The following is a 26,999-nucleotide window of genomic DNA, read 5'->3' as shown; positions in this document are numbered from 1 at the left end:
CCAAGCAAATTACAGCATCAGCTGAATTAGTAGCTTTAGTTCTTTATTATTGTTTTATTTTTTTAATCTGATAAATTTAGCATTTATGTTTCAATTGGCGATTTAGACCAATACACACACATGTAATTTTCCAAAAGGCTCTGTACCACAGCCAGGGGTAGTGCAGAAACCCAGTGGGACCTCAAAAAATCAAGTCAAAGGTCCATAGAAACCTAGTATCTTGGAACCATCTGTGAAGGGTGTAGGAAAGCTATCTCCAGTTAATTTCCCACCACTCTTAGAATTAGAGCTCTAGCTTGTAGGGTCATGCAAAGATTGGGGATGTGGGGGAACCCATGAAGTGAAATTATATCTTAGGACTTTAATTCCTAGCTGCAGCAGCAGAACAACTTTCAAGTACTGTATGCCATGCTATCAACTTTAAAGAGACACTTCATCCAAAACCAAGATGAGTCTTGGTAAGGTGTATCACAGGGCAGCCTGTGCTTCAAAAATGCTGTGAACCTGTGCTGAACAACATCACTGCATACCCTTGTCTTAAAGAAAAGTTCCACCAGGATCTTTTTTGGTTTCTTTTGTTTTTAATAGCCACTTCTATCATCATCTTTGAGGAGAGACAAGATAGTGAAAGTACAGAGGAAACATTTCCCCATCAAGCCCCAAGTCACTTTTTATCTGAATACCTCTACCGCCAAAGGTTAAAAACTTGCATATTAAGATATGGGGATTCTTCTCCCAAATAAGCCAAACTAACTTTTCCATAACACAAAGCTTTCAGCAGAGGCATGCTGAAGCTTGCAGCAAGAATATGCAGAAAGAATTTGTTTTTCCTTTTGCTTAGTGGTGCAGACTGAGCACTAGCAATCTATTTAGAGACATGACCCAGTTAACACTTTCTCTAAACCTCCTCAGATGGTACTATGATACGCATTCAGTAAAATGTGGGGGTTTTTTTCTGTGATGAGTTTGCTATAACAGATCAGAACAGTAGAAATGTAAAATAAAAATGAAGTAAAAAATAAAAGGATGGATGTTGATACAAACCTTGCTACTTCCATCAACCTTTTCAGTCTCTAAATTCTGAATTTGTTTCTCAGCTGCCTCAAGCTGCTTGCTAAGTTTCTGGATTTCCAATTTACCTTCAGAATTGGCTTTCTGAAGTGCAGCAAGGTCCAAAAGTTTTTCTTCAGCAGCTTTGATCTGTGGTGTAAGACTATCAATAACTTTGGTTTGTTCATTGTACTTGGCTTGCAGTACCTCTAGCTCCTTTACCTTTATTTCAGCTTCCTGTAATTTGTTTAAAGTGTCTTCCATTTCTACTAGATGCTGATCTTCCACACTTTCCAGTTTGGTCTTCAGGCTTTCCAGGTTTTGCTCTTTCTCCTCGGTGACTGCCAACAGTTTTGCTTTCAGCGATTCAATCTCTTTTAAATGATGAGATTTTTCATTTTCCTGCTTCAGTTTTAAATTTGACATTTCATTTTCATAGTCTAATTTAATCTTCTCAATCTGAGTCTTTAACTCTGCAAATTCTGCTGTCTGAGCCCCTACACCTTTGCTGAAAGAAACTTTTAGTTCTTCCATGGCTTGCTGATGGGAGGCAATTGCAGATTCCAGCTTTGATTTCCACAGCTCTATTACATCTGAATTCTCCTTGTTGGCATGATCAAGCTTAGTTTTCAAGGATTCGTTTTCTTTTGCCATTCTCTCATTTGAAGCTGAAAGTGATTTTATCTCTTTCTGCAATGCTTCTTCACTAATTCCAAACTTCTCTTTCAGTGAATTCATCTCATTCTGATGTTCTTTGCTAACTGCTGCCATTCTTTCTTGCAAAGAACTTATTTCTTGTAACAACGAAAGAGAAGTGTCCACATCATCAATGTGTTTACTAGACTCTAATCTCCCTCGAAGCTCAGCTACTTCCTTCACCCGCAATGCTAGATCTCTTTCTAGTTCCATGATGCGAGATTTTTCTGATACTGTGGCCACCTATGATTAACAGCATTTTAAGAAAAGAAGAAAGAATTATAAAAGATATGTTTAATACAAAGACACTTAGGCCTCACTGAAAAGAAACCACTGAGTGTTGCAAACTAAGACCATTAGTGTATTCTTATCAGCATTTTGGTTTAGAATACCTTTGAGTTTGTCAACTCCTACTTCTATGGAAGTTCTAAAGAAACCTTAAGTAAAAGCAATATTTGCTTTTACAAGGAAGACTGTGAAACAAGACCAACTGTTGTTTCACTTACGTATAAAATATTGCTTTAAAAAAAGGAAAAATGTCCTCATCACCTCCTTATTATACTAACACCCTGAAAAAGATATTACTTACCTGCAATTGCTCTTTTAAAGTACTTATTACAGAGAATCTTCTTGGTTTTATAATATTCATCCTACCTCAACTTCAAGAAAAGCCACATGTGCAAGCATGAATATATATAGATAGATATCCTTAAAAATTGACATCTGCTGAACTTCTGACTTAGGACAAAGTATGTCCAGTAATATTCTGACAGACAACATTATTAATAATGCTACTGGGATATCCATGAAAAGATTACATCATGAGTGGGGGGAAAAAAAACAACCCAAACTAAAAAGCAACTGCAAACCATGATTTAGCAAAGCAAGTAGTACAACAGCTATTTAAGGTCTCAGAAACCAAGTCCCAACTACTAAGTTTGTTTTGAAAGCATTGGCACAGTCGATCTTATTTTTGGATTTAATAAACTTTGCTACTTCTGAAAACGAACCACTGAACATTCCATTATGTCAATTCACAATCCTATTTGCTACTTTTGACTTGGATTCAAGTATTAATTTTGCAGTTTTAAGACATCTTACCTGAATTCTTCTGAAGAAAAATGAGTATACATATACAGGCATACACACACACAGAGCACTGAAGCTCAAAATTAACGCTAATTTTTGAAGTGTTCCAGCTATGTCTATAGCAGGTACTGATCATGGCAGAAGCAAGGATCTGTTTCAGCATGTGTTATACCCAGCAGACTGTGTCATCAGAAATCTTCCACAACACAAATCAGTCTTGTTATTTAAATAGTGAAAACCATTACCCTAGTGTCTTCTAACTCCCTCTGGAGTTTGTCAGCTTTGGTCTTTTCAAAGAGCAGGCTCTGTTCAAGCTCCTTAATGCGGGCATGCTCCAGTTTGGTCTGCGTCTGTTAGTAAAAAGGGAAAGGAAGAGAACACAACGGTGCCACCATCACATGCCAGCACAAGAGGAGGGAGCCACATGCAGGCCGTGCTGCCAGAATCTTCTATCAATGATGAGCAGAGAAGAGGCAGTGGACAAAATGAACAGGGAAATGCTATGGATGAGAAAGATGGACTGAAAGTGTAAATGGACTGACGTGTAAAATAAAAAAAAGTTAAAAAAAAAATCACAAAGAAAGATGGACAAAAAAGTTTCATGCAGCCAAGTAGAAGTTATTTATCAGTACATGAAGTTTTCAGCACAAATTAGAATAGTTATGTAAAAATATACATATGTGTATATATACCTATACCTGTTCTAACAGAATGGTAAGTCCCTTTCCTTGTCATCCTCCTAACTTTTTTCTTTGATGTATTTAGCTTATTTTATAAATGATTTAGTTATTAACCAAGGGACAAAAATTCACTGAAGCTCATGTGATGAATCAAAACTTCTTAACTTTTTTTTTTTTTTTAAATAATAGCTGCATCTCAAGTCTCAGCCATAAAAATCCTTTTGGCCAAGACCAAAGATTCATTTGTCACTATGGTATGAATTATTTGAATAGAAACAGAAAGAGAATGGTTGTCTATAACTGCAGAACCTTCCTAGATTTTCTCCCTACTCCTCTTTCAGGCAGGAAGCAAGCAGCAAGTAAGATTCTCCAAAACCAGGTAAAAAAGTGAATCAGTCTGGTTGCTCTATAGTTACTGAAGTCTAAATACATTGAGCAAGATGCGGAAGGAAAAAAAAAAGAAAAATGAAAAAAAGGAAAAAAGAAAAAAGGAAAAAAGAAAAAAGGAAAAAAAATAAAAAGAAAAAAAATCTCTGTAATTCTAATAGGTTCCTAAAGAGAAGCAGGAAGCAGATGAAACTAACTGAGCAGGTACCTCCTGCCTTTTGCTGACAAAGAGATAGAATTTTTAGCAAGACGACAGAATACTGGATATTCTGACTTGATACCCAGATACTCCCAGAGGCCTGCAAGACAGCTTGAAGTTTGAGGTGTGCAGGTAAAGCTCAGCAGCTCGTTCAAATCTGACCTGCACCTCTGAGTGTGGAAAAGGGTAGGGGGAGAGAAAAAAGAAATATAAAGAGGTAAGAACCAGGTGCCACGCTTATTTCTGAAGTGCCAAGATTAGAATGTTGTGTCAATCTTGACAGGTCACTGTTAGTTTAAATTTCCTAAACAATCCAAATTAAAAGGATTATGAAGTCTATTGCTGCTTCACAGTGTCTTTTCAAAAAAAACCCCCCCCCCCAAAAAAAAGGTGGCTTTTCAGGGCTGGCCCACATTGAGAGTAAGGTGGATGTCCAGAAGAAGACTGAATGAAGTTGAAGATGTGTTTATTAACCAAACAAGTTGCATCCATCAGTCTTGAAAGTTCTCTACACAGTTAATTTACTACAGAACAAAGTAACACAGCAACCCTCAAACCCTCTAACGACTGTTAACAGAAGAGAGCCCTGCAACCCGAACTCATCGAATGCTGGACTGAAAGAATCTGAAAAGGCAGGAAGACACGTGAATAATTCTGAAGCCACACTGCTGCAATCAGCAGCACGTGCACAGCTGGCAGGACACTGCTGCTTCTCTGATCTTTGTAATGTGGTATTTAAAAATCCGTATACAACAGTGTTATTTATAGAGTGACAAGCTGATTAGTACTGCCTCCAAACCAGCCGCAGCAGTTCAAGATCTTATGTAGTCTCTGCAGAGCAAGTGGGATGGGGATGAGCCTCTTGTTTTGCTGCAGGCCTGTTATCCTCCAAACACAGTATTCCTTCTGACAGCACCAAGTTATCTTCTTTCCCAAAAGCATGCAGACATCTGGCGGTTTAATTTTTTAAGCATTTTTCCAGCTGAAAACAGTTGGATGTTTTACTGTGTAGTTACTAGGTCCAAAATACTAAAACCAACAAATGCTATAAGTTGCTTCTTAGACTTGTCTATTTTTTGACATTCCACAGCAGGCTTGGTTCTCTATCAGTAGAAGATCTTCAGTATATATGGGGGAAAAAACCCCATGAGAACATGGATTACTGTTTTTGCCTTTGGAAATGGGCTGTAATTCAGTCCCCTCTCTGCGACAGGTTAGTATTAGTTCTGATCCACAACAAAATTGTAAGTCTGAAAAGTAATCTATTTTTAAATAAATAAAAACTGAATATTCATACCTTCCTTGCTTGAATTCACCAAAGGGATCTATTAAAACTGAGAAACCCCAAACCTGATAGTTGCAGAATTCTCCCTGCATGACTTTTTTGCAAAATATGCTATCTTAAGGGGTTTTTTTTAATGCTACATAGAACCCAAACCACTTCGATCATTAATTTTATAGACATTGCTTCACTACTGCAAAGATCAGATACACCATCACTGATTACTGAGGGTGGAGTGTGTGTAACCCCATCTCTTACATATTACAAGGGGAAATAAGTTAAAGTCCTAAAAAAATGGAAATAAAAAATAAATTTAAAAAATATTCCAGAGATCTTTGCTGGACACTTTTTTCCCCATTTATGGCATGAGGGATTATCCTTTAAACAAGTCTGATTTCCAAGGGACAGGCTCCAGTTTCCCCGAGGTAAAAATCAGTACAAAATTTTGAATCACTCAAATTTCTCTCCTGATGATCTAGAGAGAAACATCTAAACGATTATGTTTCTCTCTGAGGAAACCCAGAGCATAGTAAACCGAGAAGAGCAGAGTACTATGAAAAGAAGAAAAGAATTTGATTGTAAACCCCAAAACACAAGCATCTTCACATGCCTAACAAAGCCTAACAGATTAAGAGTGACAGGGAAATGGGATGAGCCTTAACTCTGCCTTGAACCTTAAAGAATTCCACTCAAATAAACTTCACATTCAGTATTCTAGCTACTCTTTCACTTCAAAATAAACCTTACCGCTAAGTTCTCCATCTATAGGTCAAACTGTGAAATTGTGCTGAAGCCATAAATGCTGATAATCAGTTCTAGGATAGGGGCAAGACGACCTTCAGTCCCTTCGTGCTGGGATAACAATCACAGGACACGACTGAGATTATGAAACATTAGCCTAGAAACTAAGTGATCACCCACTTCTCTCCTTTAGAGAGTGAAGATGTCCATTTTTATGGAAAAAATTAGAATAGGGAAATCAGGAGTAAAGATAGGATTAAACAAGGAGTGCACAAAACAAGAGAAAGGAAGGGCACATGCAGATTTACTTCTAACACACCGTGAGCCTGATTGGAAGAATAGAGGAGACCCAGATCGCTTGAAGTAGCTTCGCAAAAGGAATACCTAAGAATGCACAGCAGGAAACCAGTTTTAGTCTTGAGAACTTCCTATCTCGGCTGGGGATGCAGCAGAGGAGGCAGCCTGGGATAAATTTTTCTGAGTACAATCAAAAAGAGGACTTTTAAATTCCACTATTCTGAGCTATGGAAGCAAGAGGGCTGCTTAAACGTCTTGTAAGGCAATTGCTGTTATCTGGTAACATACATTTTTCCTATGTAATTCAAAGAGAATCTACACAAAGATACAGTAAAATCAGACAGCTTTGCACACTAATTCTTCAGATGCTTTTAATCATCTCTCCCCTTAGCATTTCATGCCAAAAAAAGAAACACATCAGGGGAGGTGGGGAACACACTGATTTTTTTTTCCTCAGAAAAATTAATTGGCTAATTGCATACTGCATCTATTGAACAGCAGTAGGAGCTCATAGGAAAGCATGCAGGATTTTATGAAGAAAGCAACTAAAATCCGACATTTCAGTGAAAGACATTTCAAGATCCTGGACAGTCATGTTCTACAAGCTCCTATACTCTTCAACTAGTTGCAAAGTTTTTGACCCTAAAGAATTCTAATGACACATTCGCCCTCTCTTCAGTTAATGGGGATTACAACATTTAGTCATTGCACACATTCTTTTCAATAAATGTTGTAATTGCTCTGAAAGCAACATGCACACAAAAACTAGAGTCAATGTTTCAATAACAGATTATGCAGTTAGTGAATAAGTATAAGCATTTTCTGCACACAATCTGTTAACATGGGATGTCTCTGCACATTTAAGTGCCCTCTTACATTTTCTGGGTCTTCCGAAATCTGCCTCTTTCGCTATCAGTAAAATTAAAAAAACAAACAAACAAAAATATTTCACCTGCAGACTTAGCACTATAATTCCAACACAAACAACAGGATACATTTCATTATCTTGAATTCAGTTTAAACTCTTGAAGTTATGCAGCTTGACAAACCAGAGTCTTTAAGATGGCTTGCCATGGCTATTGACTGATTTAACGAAAAAATAAAAAAATTAAAGTTTTCCATGGACTAAACAATAAAAGGAGCATTCTATGAAGAGTCTAGATAGGTATCTTAAAATGAATGGAAGACTAAAATAAAAGAAATGTTATATGAAATGAGTAATTTTCATAAGGCTAGCACTTTAATCATAAATGGTGCATAGGAACACAAGTTAATTAAGTTTGTACTTTATGCTGTGCAAGAAGTTCTAATATTTTTCTGATTAGACAACAATAGAACAACTAAAAAGTATCTTGCTTTTTAATTGGAAATTTGGGGTGAAATTTGGCAGTGTTCAAATACCTGAGAGCAATCCTTCATTAAATATTTTATATTCTGATTGCGTAGTAACATACTGTGGTTTAGCCCAATGTTATAGAAACAGTAGAAAGATAAAAATTGCACACATTAATTGCTGTTTAGATTTTGTGTGCAATAACTCTCAGGACAAATCATTTTTTGTTAATCAGTCTTCCCTGAGGAAAGCACAGGGATTATTCAAAGAAGTGACTGAAGACAAACAGGACTAGTCTTCAGTATTAATTTTAAAAGGCATATATATTAACTTGCAATTTCATAACTTCAAAATTATTTTTTGGTAGTGGTTACTTTTAAGCAATTTCAGAAACATTGGTAAGATGTAAGATAAAAGAATGTAAAATATCAAAAGGTAGAGTTTTCTATGAATTAATTTAATTACCCAAACAACTACAGCCATTCCACAGTACAACCCTTGCTAAAGTATGTAACTGAATTAAGGGTGCAATCCTGTAGTTTCAGGACTTACTCAAGGACTGCAGAACTGGGAATCGCTTTCATGTGCTTTGCGCATGCTTGGACCAGTACTGCATCTTTTAATCATTCCTGTCTTTCTCTTCTAGAGAACAGTACACTTCATCTGAACTGATTGCATTTCTGTGTCCTACTATTTACCCTGTTTACAAAGCTGGAGATATTTTACCTCTAGGTCTCCTTTGGTAATGGATTCTTCTTCCACACGGAACTGAAGGTCTTCGACTTTCCTATGGGGACAATTCATCAAAATTCAGATAAGACTAAAACAAAATGCTTTCAAACTCACTTTTCAGTGGAAATCAGAACTACAGTGACATCATTCTGATTGTACCGGCAAACTGCCAGAAACATCAAGGAGAAATCTCTCACAGGAACCATCAGAGAGAAGGAAAGCCGCTGTCTTTAAAACACAACCACTGACAAAGTAAGGCATCAGTCTTCCTGCAGCTCTATAAAGAAAGTATTTAGTTGCATTTTCTGATGAGTTAAAAAGAAAATCTTTAAGTCATCATTGATTCTCTCATTCTTTCACCCTTCTGCACGTCCTCAAAAGAGGTGACCTAAATGAACAGTTTAATCGGACATTCTGTATCTTCTACCATTCACCTAAGAAACAGAAAGTTAGGAAGCATCCAAGATACCCGTGAGCCTTCTACGAGCGTGCTGGTCAACTAGCATCAAGACTCTTGCATCAACAAACATATGTTAGGCGTCAAGATAAACTGCAAGATGCAGTGGGGGAGCACAAGCAAGAACATTGCCTTGCCCGTACAGAAGTCTTAGAATGAGAAGACAGAGGTGACAATCTAGTATCCGACTTAAAATAAAAGTTGTAAAAAGTTATTTCTTCCTTCCCCTGACTCTGGTATAGCCCAATGAACAAGGGTCCAGATCCCCTCCTTTTCCCCTTGATACTGTCAACACTGTAAGATGTTGCAAAGGAAGAGACAAGCACGTCTTCTTTCCTTTGAATTACACACACTGCCAGTGCCTGTAGCTTGGCTGACAGATGTAGAAATCATTGCATCAAAGAGAGTTACAAGTGATGGATGTCTAAAATAAAAGGACAATACGAACTTATTACTGGAAGTGGGTCTCACCAATGTGCTTTGGGAAACAGAGGATTAAAGATTATTTGACTTCAAGTCTCTGCTGACACTGACTTGAATACATATTACAGAGAACTTCCTAAGTAAATAAGCCTAGAGTGGTTGGGAGGAAGGAGAAATATTACACTGCCAAAGCTGTGAAATGTTTTCCCAGCTGTAGGACGTCACTTCGGTGAACGGGTAGCAGCACACAGCGCCACTGCCACGCTGCCTAGCAACTCGCTGAAGGTGAGCTCAAGGCCATGGAGGACTGCGGTAAAACAGACCCCCACTGACCTGGCATTCAGCGAAAGCAGGTCCACAGCCAGGCTACCGGAGGTGCTGCAAAGCTGCTTTTTTTTTTTTTTTAAAATTTAAAACCCCACTGCAATATTTTGTAGAGAATACACAAAGAATTCCAGACTTAACTCTACTGCTCGTTTTGAAAATTCAGTGAGAGTGGGTCCCATAAAAAGGCAGCATGAAAATTATAAAGGAATTGCCCAGGGTTTACCATTGCATTTTCTCATCTGGGATTTCTACTTTTAGACAGAGTAACATCTGACTGATTTCAGGGGCACACACAAGCCTACAGGGCAGACTCACAATGGGAAGGCTCTTCAAAAGCATTCCAAATCCACCAAAACAATCTGTCAGATTATTTCCTCACCTAACCTTGTCCCAACAATTTATCAGATTAATTCCTTTCCTAACCTCACTTTACCTATTTGGTAATCTCACTTCCTTTCTTCAAGCAGTTAAAAAAGGCAACTAGAAAAGGCATTAAAATTCATGGCTTTGATGATTTTCCTGTAAGAGACAGACCCTACCTAGAAGAACATGCCTAGTAATAAATTATTCACAAGAGAACTAAACTGTAAATTCTTAATCCAGCACTGTCAGGAAATGAAATTATAAAAATTTTCATTTTGGAGTGGAAGAAGAGTGTTTCAAGAAGATCAGGCACAATTTCATATGAGTACGAATAAAATCCCTCGTAACAGAAAGCAATAATAAAAGGAATGGGTTACATGAAATTCAGCTATAAACAATAGTTACAGCTTCTAAAAAAGTCCACTTTCTTTGGCTTTCCCTCCCCAAATTTACAAGAGTTTCTCTTCTAGTATTAATTTTAAGAAACCAATATTATTTTATACACTAATTGCCCGTATTTGCATTATTTGAAATTTGTTTCATATTTCAAAGTCACCACATCATTTGCTTTCAATGCAAAGTTTGTCTTTAACAAATTTATACTAATAAACAGTTTTCGGTTACCTTTTCTCTTCCTCAAGCTGATTGAGAAGCTCCACTTTCTCCCTATCAGCAGCCTCCACCATAGCTCGTAGCTGGTCCATTTTTGCTTCCATCTCCAGTACATGCTAATTAGCAGGAAGAATAAGAACAAAATCTTGGAAATTTTTTCCAAGTTATGTATCTATACCTCAGTAATCACAATTTGGTAAAGTGATGAGCCAAGGCACAGGAATGTTATCATATTCAAATACGCACATAATAAAAGAAAACCATCTCTTATTGAGATGTGCAGAGACGTTCAACCAAAATCAGTTAAATGAAATGGATTTGCTATCCCATCAAGCCAAAGCTCCCACAAGAAAGACTGCATAGGTATGGACTACTTTAGTTTTAGAAGAACATCTCTTACTCCCAGATCTTTTCAATAACAAAACACAATTTTGGAAATTAAGTGAATTGTCTTAAAGCCTCTAATTTTACAAACAGCAACACCACTCTTACCCGATCATGTCCATCACGAACAAGAGCTAATTCCTGCTCTATTTCTCCTACGTGACTGGTTGCTTTTGCAACTTCTGCCCTCTCCAGGTCCCTTTCTGCCAGGAGCTGTTCAATGTGTTGCTGCTTCTCCTTCAGTGCCTCCTGTAGGGCTGTGGTACCAGAAATTTTTCTTGCATACCGGGAGGATGTTTCTGTCAACTTCACAAAGTAAATATATTAAAAATCATTCTGTATCAAGTGAAAACAAGGGATATCTCCAGACGCTACAAACATTGGGTTAGTAAAGCAAATGCTTTCTGTAACCTACTGTACCTTCTCCTTTTACATTTAAATGACTTCATTTTCTAGATTTTAACAATGGTCATACAAGTGTAGTAAGACTGCTTTGCAGCAATCAGCAGCTAGTGTGTAGGAGAGGGAAGGGTTGAAGTGAAAACAAAAGGCTGGCCTCAACGGAAGGTGCGCTTACTTGACTCACACAAAGACTAGCTCATTATACTTCTAAGCATCTTTTTGCATCAAAAAAGCAAAGCAGCCCTTTAATAGCAAGTTAAAAACTTCATGCCTCTGGTTATCCAGTCATCATCTTGGGTCACCAGCAACAGTATAACATTTCCAAATGCTCTATCAAAAGCTTTTGGAACTCTAACTAGCATTTTGCACCTCTAGTATGGCAATAAAACATCCAGGATGCAAAGCATTTACCTTGACCTAAAAAGTCAGCCTTACATCTCAAATCTTGTGAAGAAGAACAATTGGTATCTAATTAACACATATGTTTATATCACTTGGAATTAAATTACTTCTGGGGAAAAAAAAATCTGAAAGCATAAACTTAAAGAGTATAGACAAAACCGGTATCAATCTGGAGAACTATAGCTAAAATGAACCTTAGGGTTTTTTCCTTGACCTTGCATGATCTCTGCTCCACTGAATGGAACCAGTGTCAGTGAAAATACAGCATGGCCCTGTCTTCTACTTCCTCAAGAGTTTTTCAGCTAGAAGGGAAAGTAAATAAACTGAAATTATGTAGTAAAAGTGAGCAAGAGTTGTGAAAACAGCAAAAATTGAACAAAAAAAAGCCAATACAGCTTATGAAAACTGACTTTAAGCTTAACAGCTCAGATATTTGTCCAAGTATTAAATGCAAATGACATCTCAGTTAAAGCCTTATTTAAAACAAAAACCAATACACAAAGGCTTGCTCTTCTGTTATGTTAACTTTTAGCTTTGTCTAATAGTATTGCCCAAGAATAGCAGCATGTTTCTTCCACGATCCTTTCAGAAATCAAAATGTTGAAGAACTGTTGCCATATACAGGCTGGAATGCTGGCATTGGACTACACCCCCAACAGAAAGCCTAACACGGATGTCGTCTCCTGTCATCACAAAAACACACTTCCCCTTCTGTTACCAGGAGTGCTACACAATCTAACTTGCTTACTCACAGCCTTGAATGATACGTCTACAATCCATTGCAAATGCTGTAAAGTGACTCAAAAGGTACGAGATAGAATAAACCATCTTCCACTTTGATGTTTAGATTACTTGTTTCAGATCCTCTCAGTTTCTAGAAGATATCTCATTCCAGGCTTAACAATTCTAGCTCTTCGAATCAAACTCGACTTAATTCCTGATGCCAAAAGAAATCCCAATGATTTCAGAGAAACATCAACTTCCTTCAGACTTGGCAATAAATACAAATTGCATCAGACAGCACTCTTAAATCATTAGATCACCTACTTTGACAGTTGCTTTTCTTACACTGGAAGAAAACATCAAAAACCCTGAATAATTGAGAAGGGTATGTAGGAGCCCAGCAATTTCCAGATAAGTTATAATTTTCCTAGAAATTGGAGCAAGAAAAGTCTGCTGTGTCAAAACTGGTGTCAGGAAATCCTGTTTCTTCAGCAGCTTAACTTTTAAAGAAAAAGCGTCAGAATTATTTTGACAGTCCTTTTAACTTGGATGGTAACCAAATGCTCATGTTGTCTGAGAAAAAGAGTTGGAAGAAAGCTGGAATTCTAATTCCAGAAATAATGGATTACAGAAGCTTTTTATGTTATGTCCCAAAACATGCAAAAGGGGCACAACACAGAGGCAAAATAAGCAAATATATTGTGGACGTTTACAATGTGCAACTGTACTCTCTTGTTGCTTGGAGTATTGTAGGATATGGAATAAAATGTAGAGATCCATATTAATACTTCACCATCGGCTCATGAAGTCTGCCCCGAACCTGAGGTCACAACTCTATGTTCATGCACCGATTTCAAACTAGGGGGCACTCTGCATCTTCCACAATGGATAAAGTAATGAAGTCCCAATGTTTGTGCCAAATAAAAATCCCTCATGGTTTTTGTGATAAGGTATTAACCCTCTTGCCCTGACCGACTGTTGACCTCTGTTCGCTTGTAATCTGCTTCAGTTTTGAAGGACTACAGTAAGCGACCTCGCTTGTTCTGCACCTGCTGGTCAGTGGAACAGGGTGCCAGCTAACCAGTTCCAGATCAGTGGGAGAGATCTCTTTTGAATTAGATGTATTTATGTACCTTGGTTTAAAAAAAGAAAAAATCTAGGGTGACTGTGGAAAAACCCAATTACTTCTATGCTTTTAATTGCCTTAAAAGAGAGACACTATAAAATTCAGCTTTCCCAGAAGATTTCCATTTTACTGCTGCAACCCAAGATTAGGACATTTATGTAACAGAGCAACTTTAAAAGAATCTATAGTAAGTGTATTAAGTGGAATTAGTACTGTGTTAGAATTCACCTGAGCCACTGTACTTTGCAACATTTAGCCTTTATGAGTTCATAGGATTAAAACCAAATCTAAAAGAAAAGAAAGAGGCTTCTTAATCAGAAAAGGCTTGACAATTGCTACTTCTGTATTTCTCAGCAGACTCATCTCTTTAACAGTAAAAGAAAATATTTTGCATTTTAGACAATTTGAAGCTTCCTGCTTGATAAAACAAGTTTGATCTATGGAAGCTTCAGCGCATACCAGATCTTCAAACACAAACCCCGTACGAAGAGGTAGTGCTAAGAAAATGAACAACTAAATGGAGATTCCAGTCAAGAGACCATTGATGCCTTTTCACTTTGTTGGCATCACAAGCCCCTTTCTTATTGCAATAACTCAGTTAGCCTGAATTAACTGTGTAAGCTTAAATATTCAAACATTCAGCTACTCTTCAGGGCTAGCTAAGATTTCCTTCCTTCATGCATGCTTTGAATGAAAGAGAGAGCACAATTAAATGTATATTGTACTCTGCCCAAGATCTGTTCTATTCTCAATTTATGCAAGTAGACCACAGGCAAGTGCCACGTGGATTCCTGGTTGGGAACATAAAGCATGCAATAGAAAAAGAAGCTTACTAGTCCTGTACGGCTTGGCTTGCTGCTTACGGAAGATGCCACAGAACTGAGAGAGCTCAGGGAAGATGCACTCGGACTACGTTTCAGGGCTGTGGGAGTCGCAATCACTTTTCGCACAGTTGTCTTTGCTTTTGCTGGTGTGGTTGACGGGAATCCAATCTTTGTAACTTTGTGGACTGGAGCAAATAAACCATATTTTGGCTGACACTGAAAATACCTTTAAGAAAGCAAAGCAGACGTGAGTGTACTCAATTAACTTCTGTCTTTTCAGATACATGGTCTGGCTTCACAGAGAATTCTAGATCAATAGTCTAAAAGCATTAAAAGGACAGGGCAACAGCTGGTGAGAATCTAATCTAATCTATATTAGATAGCAATTTATTATTATTTTTTTTAACACTAGATCTGGAAAGAGGACTTTGAGAGGCTGAAACAGCATGATTATATCAGACTTCAGAAATTCAACAGGGTAAACTCTTGAGCTAGAGCTCTGTTTCCTAAAAATTCCATTCAGATTCAAAATTTAACATGTATAGCTTTCCTCTTTGATACATTCCTCTGAGCTGCCAAATGTGATAGCAGAGACTTAAAAATAAAAATCAGATTTTAATTAAATCAAGTAGTTTTATATTTTATTACATACATACATGCATATTTGATTACACAGAACATATATCTTTGGTTATATATATAAAAAAGCCACTTAAAATTTTAAATTGCGATCACCTATGTTAAGGTGGCGCAATCCTTGTAAAACCTTTTTAAAAAGAGTTAAAGGACTGTTCCTTATAACAAATGAAAGTGAAATTGTGATGTGAATTAATGCTTTCAAAGTGTGACTATTGGAGGAAGCAGCTATACTGTTCCCAATCTTTACAATGAGGCAACTATTGGTATAGGAGCTTTCAGTTTCTATGATGCAGGAAGATTTCCCTTAAGTTCAGCTATTAGATACCCAGGGGTATTTTCTTAACTGAGCATTCATTTCGCACTGAGAAACCAAGCAGACGTTCAAAAAGCAGGAAATTGTGTTTTCCATTAACAGTCTATGAATAAAACTCATATGGGAGTAGCAGAGATCAACTAATCCCATGAACGTGGGGTTGCTGCAGACTGTCAGAGATGTGTAGGCGTCATAAAATTCAAATCAGCGTCTAACAATCCCCCCACATCATCAGCAGTCGGGTTTATAGCCTAACTACTTCCCTTGATATAAAGTTTCATGTAAGATATTAAAAAAAAACCGAAAATAGAATATAGAGGTGCAAAATCTTTTAGGCAGCTGCTATCTGCTGATAGACTAACCTTGTTCCAGCAACAGCCCCATCATTCTTTCCCAGAGGTTCATCCAGTTCTACTCCACACCACTCTCCTTTAGCAAAGTCAGTTTCTCCCAAGAAACGCACAACTCCAGCTTTTGTTCCACCAACCTGCAGCAATAAGACACACAACTGCATTTAATACATCTCCAAATTCAAATATCAAATAGAGTGTAAAAAGCTTTCAGTATAATCGTGTTCACAAAGCACATTAATGACGCAAACAGTTCTTATTTCAAGCTGCATAGTCTTTTGCCTGTGAGTTTGTTTTAAGATGTTGAACAGATCTTCACAACCAAATTGTTTACAGAAGAAAAAAGAAAAAAAAAATAAACCCAATCAATTCCCTAGCATTTAGTTCCATCCAATTTGGTATTCAGGAAGTTTGTCATGATTGAACCTGATTCTATCAGATGACTCAATATGGCTGTAAGATTAAAAATACATTTAACAAGACTCAGTATAACCAGTGTACTGAATAGATTTGTACTATAGTTGCTCACAAATTTCTATCAGCAAAGAAGGATTTCTGAGCACTGCTTATTCCTTATTCTAATTCTGCAAGGAAAAATGAAACAAGAAGTCTTTCGTATTTTCTCTAAGGAATAGTTCAGATAAACTACATAGTACAACCCTCTTGCATTTAAAAGGACTGATATAAAGCAAAATGCTGTGCACTTAGCAACATTTTAGATGCACACAGCTATTTGAATTCTTAGGGAGGGGAAAATAATTTTAACTTTTCTTCACTTTTTTAAAGCAAAACCAAACAAACACTCCTAAATGGAAGATTAAAAATCAGTTGGTTTCAAACTTAAAATGTTAAACCTTTACAACCATTCCAATTACTTACAATGTCTGCAAGATACAGTTTTTCATAATGCCCAGGGGAGGGAAGAATTAAATTAAGCGAAGAAGCAAAAGGTGTTCAGCATGACTGACACTCGCCGAGAAGGGCCACAAGCCAGAACTGCAGGGTTCTTGCAGGTCAGAACGATAATATGCTGTGCCCTATTTGTGTGAAAACCTGTTCAGCCTGCATCTAGCATTATGAAAACAAGCAACTGTTAATGAAAACCTCTTCAAGAGATTCACTGGATTCAACACAGACATCTTCAGGGCCATTGCTTTTTTCACTTTTATTTTCCAACACACGTTATACAACAAGGAACATTTTGTAGCCTTAGCAGAGAGCTTGGATGTAACCTGCTAACACAAAGCCTGTAATTTTCCTTTCTACGTAGTAAGAAGTATATTAGGATTTCATATAACTTTTACATTAGACATTCTATTTCTTGGGGGGAACTTCCCAGGATAACTAGAGAACAACAAGCTTCTCGTGCCATAAATTAAGATGCACGATCACAGTACGCTAGATAGTTCATTTTAATACATTTGGGAAGTGTTAACACAAGAGGTTAACTGTGAGGAACCTAGGAATGGAGGACATTATCTTGCATGAATAACACAAAGTACTAAGTTAGTGCACAGTAGCTGCCACACACATTGATGCTGGAGCTATTGGCTCATCAACTTCCCAGAGCTGACAGCTCTGTTAGCAATGCAAGGCTTCGGCTGACAAGAAAAAAAAAATCCTAATCTACACTAACCTCAGAAAACCAAGGGAGAATAATTAATCCTTTTTGATATTACTAAAATGAGAAAACTGACAGAGACCTCTTTCGTCCATATTTAAGGTGGCAGTCCTCTTCTCCTCTCTTACTGGGGGCAGTCTTGAAACAACATTTAACCTGCAGATCACCTTGATATCTTGCTTTAAGTGGCACCGTTAGCAAATTATTACTCTTCATGGAATAAAAATACACAAAGTTTACAGTTATCATGACTCAGCCTAATATAGTAACCAGTAGAACGTTTGGTATTTGGTGTTCCTGGCAGAGAACAGACAAACTTCCCCTCTCAAAAAACAAGCACGAGTACTGTCTTAGAAAAAAAGAATCATAACCAGCCAAAACAGTCCCATGGAATGCAGATCTCCTCTGTGGCAGAGTAGTGAAGAGGGAATATATAACATTTGTTAGAAGTATTTCCTGGGAAGAACTATCCCTTAACTCGACACATGTTATTCACTCTCAGACATAACCTACTTTTTCTAGAGGATAAATATCATTAACCCAAGTACAAACATAAAAATAAAATTTAACTGAGCAGTATGAGAGAAAAACACACATGTGGCCGTGCAATCCGTCCATGCTAGGTCTTCCAAGTTGTCCTTCTGCTTATTCCTTTTCTAGAAAGTTTGGGGAGGGCGGGTGTGTGTGTTGTTGGTGGGTTTTTTTTCTTTAACGATAAATTTGAAAGACATCTGTAGGTGAAAAGACTGGTTAGTTCTGTGCCCACAGTTTCCCTACTCGATTTTATACTGTTGTCTGCCTGAATAAACAGAGTTAAATCAAAGGAGGCTGTAAAAAACCCATTAAAGAAATTGGACAGGAAAGCTAGAACAATAGCCTAGATAAGGAGCATCCCTTCGAAGACAATAGTCAGGTTTGTGGTTGCACAGAGAGATTTCTCAGCTCCTCTTACAGAACTGTTTAGCCAGGTCAAGGAATTTTATTGCAGATTTGTGGAGTGGTGGGGGTCTTGGGCTGTTTTTGGTTTTTGTGGGGTTTTGTTTTGAATAAACAACGTAAGTCAATTACCAAAACACACCCATGCACAAAACAAAACAAACTTTTCATAGAAAGATAAACGGGGTACACAAGATAAGAGCTATCTGAAGCATGGTAGTGGAAAAAGGATAAGTAGATGCAAAGACTCACAGAGACGGAAAAAACTGTTCCCATCTGTTCCCTCAACTCGAACTGTAAATAAACCTCTAGATAAGTAATGTTAGCTCCAGGATAATGCACATTAAACTTGGGTGCAGAATATTCAGTCCTTTTATTTCCTACCTTGGCCATGTTCATCTTCCAAATTTAGGTAAAAAATGCATGGCATTTATTTTGAAGACACTGCATCCAAATCACAAACCAGGAGACACGATCCAGCTGAAAAGCTTTGGCAATGACCAGTGCCTGTTGGACCCGCTACAGCAACCACGGTGGATCTGCTTGGGACTGCAACCCAAGACCCGGTGGGAAAGAACAAATGGAGGAATTCATCTCCCGAGAACATATGGGGATGCACAACGTGAGATCCCCAGGAGAAACAGCGATGTGACTAGCTTTGTAACCATGGTACCAGGGTTATTTTAAAACAAGATGCAAGGAAGAATGCCAAAGAATTTTTGTTTTTTTCCAAATCTAGTCAAGCTTCTTTGAATAACTGGCTACTACATTTCTGCTTTCTGCAAATACCGCAATGTGTATCCTTACCAATAGTAGGAATCAGAGTACACTGTGGCAGTAAAGTGCTGGCTGACAGCATCAACAAAGGTCTATATATGCAGTTTTGCCCAGTTTCAAGCAAAAACCTTCTACAGTTTCAGCTTTAAAGACGGGGTCAGCATTGCTCTATAAAGCCTAAATCTATTGAAGACTTCCAATCATTCAGACAATATATCTATCTCCAGCTGCAATGAAGTACTTTGCATGTGACAACACACCTACCTTGAAAGCATTTAAGAAAATAATCACTTATTCCCTTGATACTGCAATGTGAGGTGCTACTGTACACCATGGTATAGTAAAGGCTTTTCTATGTGTAAATGTTGCTGTACATATACAGACTTATACATAGTGCTCTAAAGGGGAAAAAAGATTTAAGGAGTGATTACACTAAATTGTATATACCAATATAAAAAAAAATTACACTTACAGAATTACAGCATTTATTATAGAACTATAGAAAAGTTATACAAAATTTTGATTATAAGAATTAAAATGTAAAAAAATAACCAAACAAAAAAAACTAGTTGCATTTGCCAGCAAGCAAGCCCAATTTCTCAAAGAAACAGGCAAAAAAAAAGTTTACTAGAAAGTTTCTAAAAGTTATACAGAAAAATGGGGCATCACTACCACAAAGACAGTCTTCCATGACCTTCATTCACGCTAAGGCAGGTCACTAAATAATAGAGCAAAGAACTGCGAGACCTTTTTTTAGTCAGTTATCACACTCAATATAGTCAAGCTGAAAAACATAAAATGATAATATGCCAGAGAATCTAGGTTAGGCTATGGTCATTGTGGGGTGAAGAAATTTGCTTGGAATTCACTAGTGTTATGTCAAACACATGGGAAAATGATTAAATTCCATTGATCGAATTACAACTAAGCTTACATCAATTTGCTGCAATGTGAAGTGAAATAGCAAAATGAGTTTGTAAACCCAAAGCAGTTAAAAACTTCCTGATGAAAGCACATTGGGATGAGCACGTCAAACTGTGAGAACCTTAGTAGAGCTGCGTTTCCAAAGATAAGTAGAAGTAGGAAACAAATAAACCACTGTAATCCAGGGGAAAAAAAAAAGCAACAGTCTAAAAAGTGAGACTACTATTTAAACAGTGTTCATGAAAACACACAGATCTCTGAAAAGAGGAGAGTCACGGTCTGAAACTTTGTCAGTAAACCAGTATCACTCACTCAGGCCAGCTGAGCAGAGTTAAAAGGTGAACAACAATTGCTCTGTCTCCCCCTCTGCCTGAGCACTGGTTTACGGTGACTCTTTAAAAGCATCACTTGGGTATTTCTGTATTTGTCACATAGACCGGGCATTTTCAGAACCATTCAAACCACAGCATCCATAATATGCAACACTTGAAAAAGCAAAAAAACATCCAGACAAACAAATGACAACTTTGAAAAACCTGGGATCTATTAACCAGAATCTCCTTTCTCAAAATTTAGAGGAACCGTTTCCAGCTGGCAAAAGCAATGGTATTTAATTGATTTGTTTACCCATTCAAGGCCAGACAGAACCGTCTGGTCATCTCCTCTGGCCCTCCTGAAACAGGTCATTACATTTCACCCATTTACATCTGTAATTAACCCTGTAACTGTACTAAACTAAGCTGTATGTGTTGATGGAGCTGATATCCATCAGAAAACACACTTCCACTGACAGTCTATTTTCATAGTTAATCACTCCATTGTTAGAAACATATTTAAATTTGAAATAAAACAAATTTGACTGTGGCTTCTAGCCACTGACTCTCATTATGCTTTTATTTGGAAGATTACAGAGCTCTTCAGCAACTGGCATTCACTGTGCAGGAACACACATGTTTTAAGCAAGACACCTTAATTTTTCTGTTTGTAAATTAAACTGATTGAGCCCTTCAAATCTTTCATTGCAAGATACTTTCTCTTCTTGAGTCATTTTGCAGCTGTGTTCTGAATTCTCATCAATGTTTCCAATGGACTTTACAAATAACTAAGAACTATGTACAGTATTAGAGCACTGACCACAAGCATGGTCAGCACTGGTTAGAGCACCATGGATTTTCATGACCCCTTTTGCCACACCAATTCACTAACTCCTCTTCAGCACCTTCTGCTCCTAGATCTTCCTCAGTCACTACTCTCTCCAGCAAACAACTGCCCACAGCTGTTACACAGGTTGTGCGCTCACTCTTGAGCTTGTAAACTCTGCCATTAAATGCAAAATGCTTGGCCTGCTGGGGATGAAATGACAAGTCCCTCTGGACTGCTCCGTGCATGTTGTTATTTACCCCTCTGACTGCCCACAGGTTTCATCAGGAATGATTTAAAATTACTTCCAGAGCATGGATTAAAGCATGAATAGTATTAGCACTAAATTAGCTCAAAGAAAAGACACACTAGTGATGACACCCAACGATGGCACCAAGCAAGCCACTTTTTTGGGGGGGTGGGTGGGGTGGGTGTTTGCCATCCATTGCCCAGTTCTTAAATATATCAATAAAGTCCAATGGTAATTTTGAAGTTAGACTGTTAGATAGTATTCAAACTTTAAAAAAATATCCCACCACACACCACAAAGCACCTTTGAGTTTTCTTTATTAAATCTAGTTTCAAAGAAGGAAGCAAAAGGTGTTTGACAAAACTGCCATGTTTTATTTTATCAACATCTGGTTCCTCTGTCAGTTTTTGCCTGTCTTTTTTTGCCTAATATTAGACAGTCTAGCTTCAACTCTTCCAAATTATCCTATTTCCTTTCAGAAATATGTGCATAACATTTGACATCTTGATCAAGGCATGTCTGGAAGAGTGCTAGAGTATCTACTAAACTTTAAACCTGCCTCCCTAATTCAGATTTTTCAAACCAGCAATTCTGTGAATTAATGATGTCAATTTTCCTGTGGCATTGGATATTATGGTCAAGTGACTTTGCTACCTAAAAACGCAAGAGTGACTACAGCTATTTCTATTGACGAGAGCAGTATCTAGACAAGACCTTGATCACGTGGATTCTCTGATGTGCAAAAATCTGTGAAGGAAAATTGCAGCTTTTCCAAAATTGATAGTATAGATTATCTACCCTCTATTTCCATGAAACTTCTAAGAACTTATCTTTGAAACCTCTGCATTTCTACCCAATTTGGTTGCAGTTCACTAGCAAGTTCAAAAATCTAGGCTAAAGTAGGCAAAAGAGCTAATGTGCAACAAGACACTCACACGGACAGTGGTCACACAACCCTTCACTTCCAGAAGAAAATAGTTCATAATTAAAAATGGTCTGCTGTCGAGGTTCAACTCATTCAATCAACTCATTCAGTCACAAAGGAAGCGATACAAAAACTTAACAGCAATTCCATACTATGAAAGCCACATGTGAATTTGTCACCACCAAAAAAAAAGCAAAAGGCGAGGACTAAAATAAGTAAATAAATAAATTGTTCTTTCACCCATCCTGTGTTGAAATGAGGACAACATGTTCCTGGATATCACTACCCTTGGGAAGGCAGGGGGAGGGAAGGGAGACAGGGAGTCCACACACACACACAAAAAAAAAATCAGTCCTGCATGAACAAACTATTAATAAAGTATATGGAGAAGTCACCTATCACTGCCATTATATCCCAGTAAGTCACTTGCAATTTTAAGTTAAATAAGGAGTTGGCAAAATGACTCACAATTAGACACAACTCACACCTTGCTGCAATAAGATAAATTTAACATCAGACAGGTAACAGTATGTCCTGAAAAATGATTAATTAAATGTAACATTAAGAGAAAGCCACAGTTTGCACAGAGAAAATCACCAAGATGATGGATTACAGACAAAGCCTTTGGGTACCCTCTATCCTTCAGCTATATCCTCATACACATATTTCATGCTGTGGCAACAACTTCACAAACTAATCTACATTATACTTTACAGCATCCAAAATACTATGTCTAAATACACATACATAAATATAAGAATTACTTTCATCCTTGGCAAAGCCATCAAAATACCTTACAGTCAACTCAGCTTAAGGATAAAGCAAAAGCACGACTGAGCAGTTAAGCATTGAGATACATTTGCAGTCACAGTAAGCGAGGCTCAGGAGGGGACAGCCCCAGTAGAGCACACAACAATAGCTCGTTCTCAACTTCCAAATTTTTCTTCCTTTTCTATCCTCATGTTTTGTGGCAAGATATTTTTACATTGCTTTAACAATGCCAATGATTACTTGTTTTTCTAACAGTTAAATACTTACTATTATAGGTTTTTAAATAGACTAAATTCAGAAGTGGATTTTCTATTCAGAATGTTATAGAAAATAGCAAATTTAAAAATACCACATGGACAAGGCAGGATTACTTCTAAAGGGAGAAACTTCTCTCTACCTGTGAAGTTTCTTTTCCCCTTCATTGCTCTTAAGAGTCCTGGAATTTAATCAGTTGACAGACTTACATCAGACTGTTTACTTGAAGATAGGTTACATGGGTGGAAACAAATCTGACAATAATCTCCTATCAGTCTCTGCCTATTACATCACTAGAGAATGTACTAAGAAATAACGAAGCAAGAAATAACTTAGAGTGAGCAGTGTAAAACAGACAGGAAGAAATTAGATGTTACTTATGCACAGAGAATAACTTTGCAAAAAGGCCACATCGACATATGCCTGTAAATCTAGTTTGCAACCTTTTGTGAACATATGGATGGAGGCCCAAGTTACAGCTTTACAGCTCAGCTCCAGAAGCATCAGATTTGGCAGACCATGATGAAGCTGTAACTGGTTAAATGAATGAAAGCACTTTAATCCCTTGAGAAGGCTAAGGCCCCTTAGGTTGATAAGATTTATTTATTTATTTAAAACACAGCATCTGGTCCCTCCAGGAAAAAAGCCTAAGATGCTCTCAAAGCTGCTTCAACCTTTGGTAGGTGCAACAGTTGTCACACCAAGCAGGTTTCTCCCTTTTATTTCAACAAGTTGGGTTTGGTTGGCTGGTTAGTTCATGGGGTTTGTTTGTTTGTTTGTTTTTTAAATGAACTTTGCATTGGGCTCTTAAGAGACCAGAAGTGTTTGCAATATCAGGACAAACAGGTTCTCTGGCAGCAACTCAAAGGGGAAACAGAAACTGGCTTAGCCTGAAAGTAATTTGTTTTCTTGAATTAGTTTTCAGCTATTCTTTCTCCATCAGGTTAGCACCTAGAGACAACACTTCCACTGGCACAAGGAGGGATCACTTTTTGCATAGGAATTCTTATTCATACAAGGTTCAGAATGCTGAAACTGTAGCCTAATTTTCAGCAGGCAAATCAACTACAGTTGTGTTTCAGACCTTGCACAGTCTCATTAGCCCAGAAAAACCTGGACCAGTGCAATGAAGGAAGTGCAGATTTCCACATCAACATTTCCTACTTTACAGCAATCCCCAAATATGAATGAGATCAGGCTGCCCGGAGTTAACGTCCTCTATCTAACAACTAAATTATACCCAGATTACATACTTCAGATGTTAAGAATGGAAATTATGGTTAATACAGAGCTATTTGAATTACTCCTTGCATTAATAATTTTTTGTTTGGTTTAGCTATTTTTTCCAGTAAAAGTTATACATCAATGCAACAAACAAAAAGCTGAATAATAAGGAATTACATATTTAAAAGAATTGTGGTTTCTGATATGTACTTTATCTCCCTATATTTTCAACATTTCTACATATTAACATCAAGTATTTCCAAATACTTGATGTGAAAGGAAAATTACTGCTCAGCTTCAAGTCAACTAGGCAATTAAGTACATGCTTGCTGAATATGGCTCAGATATACCAGGATTTGAGGAAGACAGACTTCTTACCAGAGATTTCCAAGACAGCAGAAGGCTTGTGTGCCATTTTTAACCTAATCATCTTTCAGAAGGAGTAAACTACCAAAATCTAAGGGACCTCTCCTTTTGCACTGGAACATTCATTTTGGGGTATAATACTTCAGCTCGTGTATTCACTTCACTTAGTTTGATTTGCTTTTGATGTGCTTTGACTCCTCCAGAATGTCAAGGAAGAAAGCTTCTAAGAAAACAGGACAATGTGAATTTCTCCCATGACAATTATATTTCCCTTACAGATGTTGATGTCTACCACGAGCTATTTTTTTGATGTTTACATCTTGATTAAATGGCCTGGAACATCTCTTCTTCAAATTGAGGAGGGAAAAAAAAAAAGAAAAAAAGGAAAGCAGTTGCAGCTGACTGTTGCAGCAAATTTACTACAAGTATTTTTTTCTGCAGGCATCCACAGGAACACAACTCGGCTGACATATCACATACCTTGAAGCACTCTCTGTCTCTTTTGATGTTAGTGAAAAGTTTTTTTTATATACAAGATCTTTTGGAAAAACATGTTTTCTGCCCCCTGAAAAAGCAAGCGTGCTTGCTTTTGCATCTTTTAATCTCCACGTCTGTTGCATTGTTCAGCACAACCTAACATGAGATACTCTAAACAAGCCTGCATTTGAGAATGTATAGGTGATCACCTCACAACTCTACTTGTTTTTTGCAGTGGAATTTCTTTTCTTTGACAAGCATCTGAATGAGTGTCCCAAGCTCTTGGTTTGCATGTAACCGCTATTCTTCCTAACGTTGTCTGAATTAAGGAAAGATCCTGTAGGGCACCTGCTGTCATATCCAAATAAATCAGGGATACATACATTGGAAGCTTCCTTTATTACTAAGTCTATATATTTTTTAAAGACATCAGTTCTCCCATAGAAGTTTGGGAGGATTCTACATATGGGACCATGCAGCGTTAGGTAATTCTAACTTTAAGCGCACAAAAGACTGGTGAAACAACTAGAGATCAAAGGAATAAGAAAAAAGCTTAAGACATTTTTTCTATCCACACAAAACAATACAGACCATGCACTACAGCTTTAATCACCTTGTCAAGATTCCTCTGCACATACAGCCTTTAATCAAACTACCTCACTCCAACACCACAGGCTATGAACACCTCATGCAGTAGCTTGCTGTGACAGAATGCAGAAGCAACTGTGAAGAGTTTACAGCTTCTTTTCATAAAGGAATAGTACTAGAACATCTTAGTAGGAACTGAAATATGTTCCAACAAAACTTAGCTGCTGGGAAACATCAGTGTGTCAAAGCTAAAATGCTTTGAACCCAGTATTTCAGGTTCAACAAACCTGTGTCAAATTTATATCTGAGTAATGCAAAAAAAAAAAAAAGTCGAGTTGAGATGTGAATTGGTAAATGCATTTCTCTGGCACTTAAACAGTTGTCAGAATGGTCTCTTGTTTCTTGATAACCCAGATGGGGCAGAAAAAAAGCTGTATGATTTTGCCCTTTTTTTATTGAAGGCATCATCTAAAACTAGCCAGCTGCCAACAAAAAAAAAAAAAAAAATCAGACTGATTCAAGGTAACTCCTATTAAGTACATTTTTAAATCAAAGTTAGAGGAAAAAATTCAACAGATTTAAATACTCCAGTGTAACACTCCACACCCTAAGATCACACACCAAGATCAACAAAGCTCAGCCACATCTGAAGTCAATTCTAGAATGTAATCTTAGTTGACGAGCTATGTCTTACCCATCTATGAATTTGCCCTTAAGGACATACTTTTCCAGTTAAGTATTTTAATAAGACTCCCAAATGAGCTTTTGTCTATCATGAATTCATTGTTCTGCTGAACAACAATTTTACACTGCTAGAGGCTCACCGTTTTCTTCTCAGCAGTTGTTTTCCCCATATATCCATAATCATCACGGCATTGCTATTACTAAGAACCTTCACAGAGTATCCAACAACA

General features: G+C 37.4%; 1 protein-coding gene across 10 annotated transcripts in view; it reads right to left on the bottom strand.

Moving 5' to 3' along the window:
* CLIP1 (CAP-Gly domain containing linker protein 1) overlaps positions 1–26,999 on the bottom strand; it is a 72,067-nt gene that overhangs the window by 28,408 nt on the left and 16,660 nt on the right. For 7 of the 10 annotated variants that reach the window (XM_075769661.1, XM_075769667.1, XM_075769671.1 and 4 more), the window contains exons 4-11: positions 15,844–15,968; positions 14,539–14,755; positions 11,161–11,358; positions 10,681–10,784; positions 8,481–8,541; positions 7,298–7,330; positions 3,081–3,185; positions 1,045–1,989 (exon numbers count right to left, since the gene is read on the bottom strand). In XM_075769661.1, coding sequence (XP_075625776.1) covers positions 1,045–1,989; positions 3,081–3,185; positions 7,298–7,330; positions 8,481–8,541; positions 10,681–10,784; positions 11,161–11,358; positions 14,539–14,755; positions 15,844–15,968 — 1,788 coding nt within the window. The remainder of the gene's footprint in view (positions 1–1,044; positions 1,990–3,080; positions 3,186–7,297; positions 7,331–8,480; positions 8,542–10,680; positions 10,785–11,160; positions 11,359–14,538; positions 14,756–15,843; positions 15,969–26,999) is intronic. The other 3 variants (XM_075769668.1, XM_075769669.1, XM_075769666.1) reach the window with 2 other exon arrangements.

This window comes from Balearica regulorum, chromosome 17, assembly GCF_011004875.1.
Source record: "Balearica regulorum gibbericeps isolate bBalReg1 chromosome 17, bBalReg1.pri, whole genome shotgun sequence".
Taxonomy (NCBI): domain Eukaryota; kingdom Metazoa; phylum Chordata; class Aves; order Gruiformes; family Gruidae; genus Balearica; species Balearica regulorum.
This window is presented reverse-complemented; position numbering and strand designations above follow the sequence as displayed.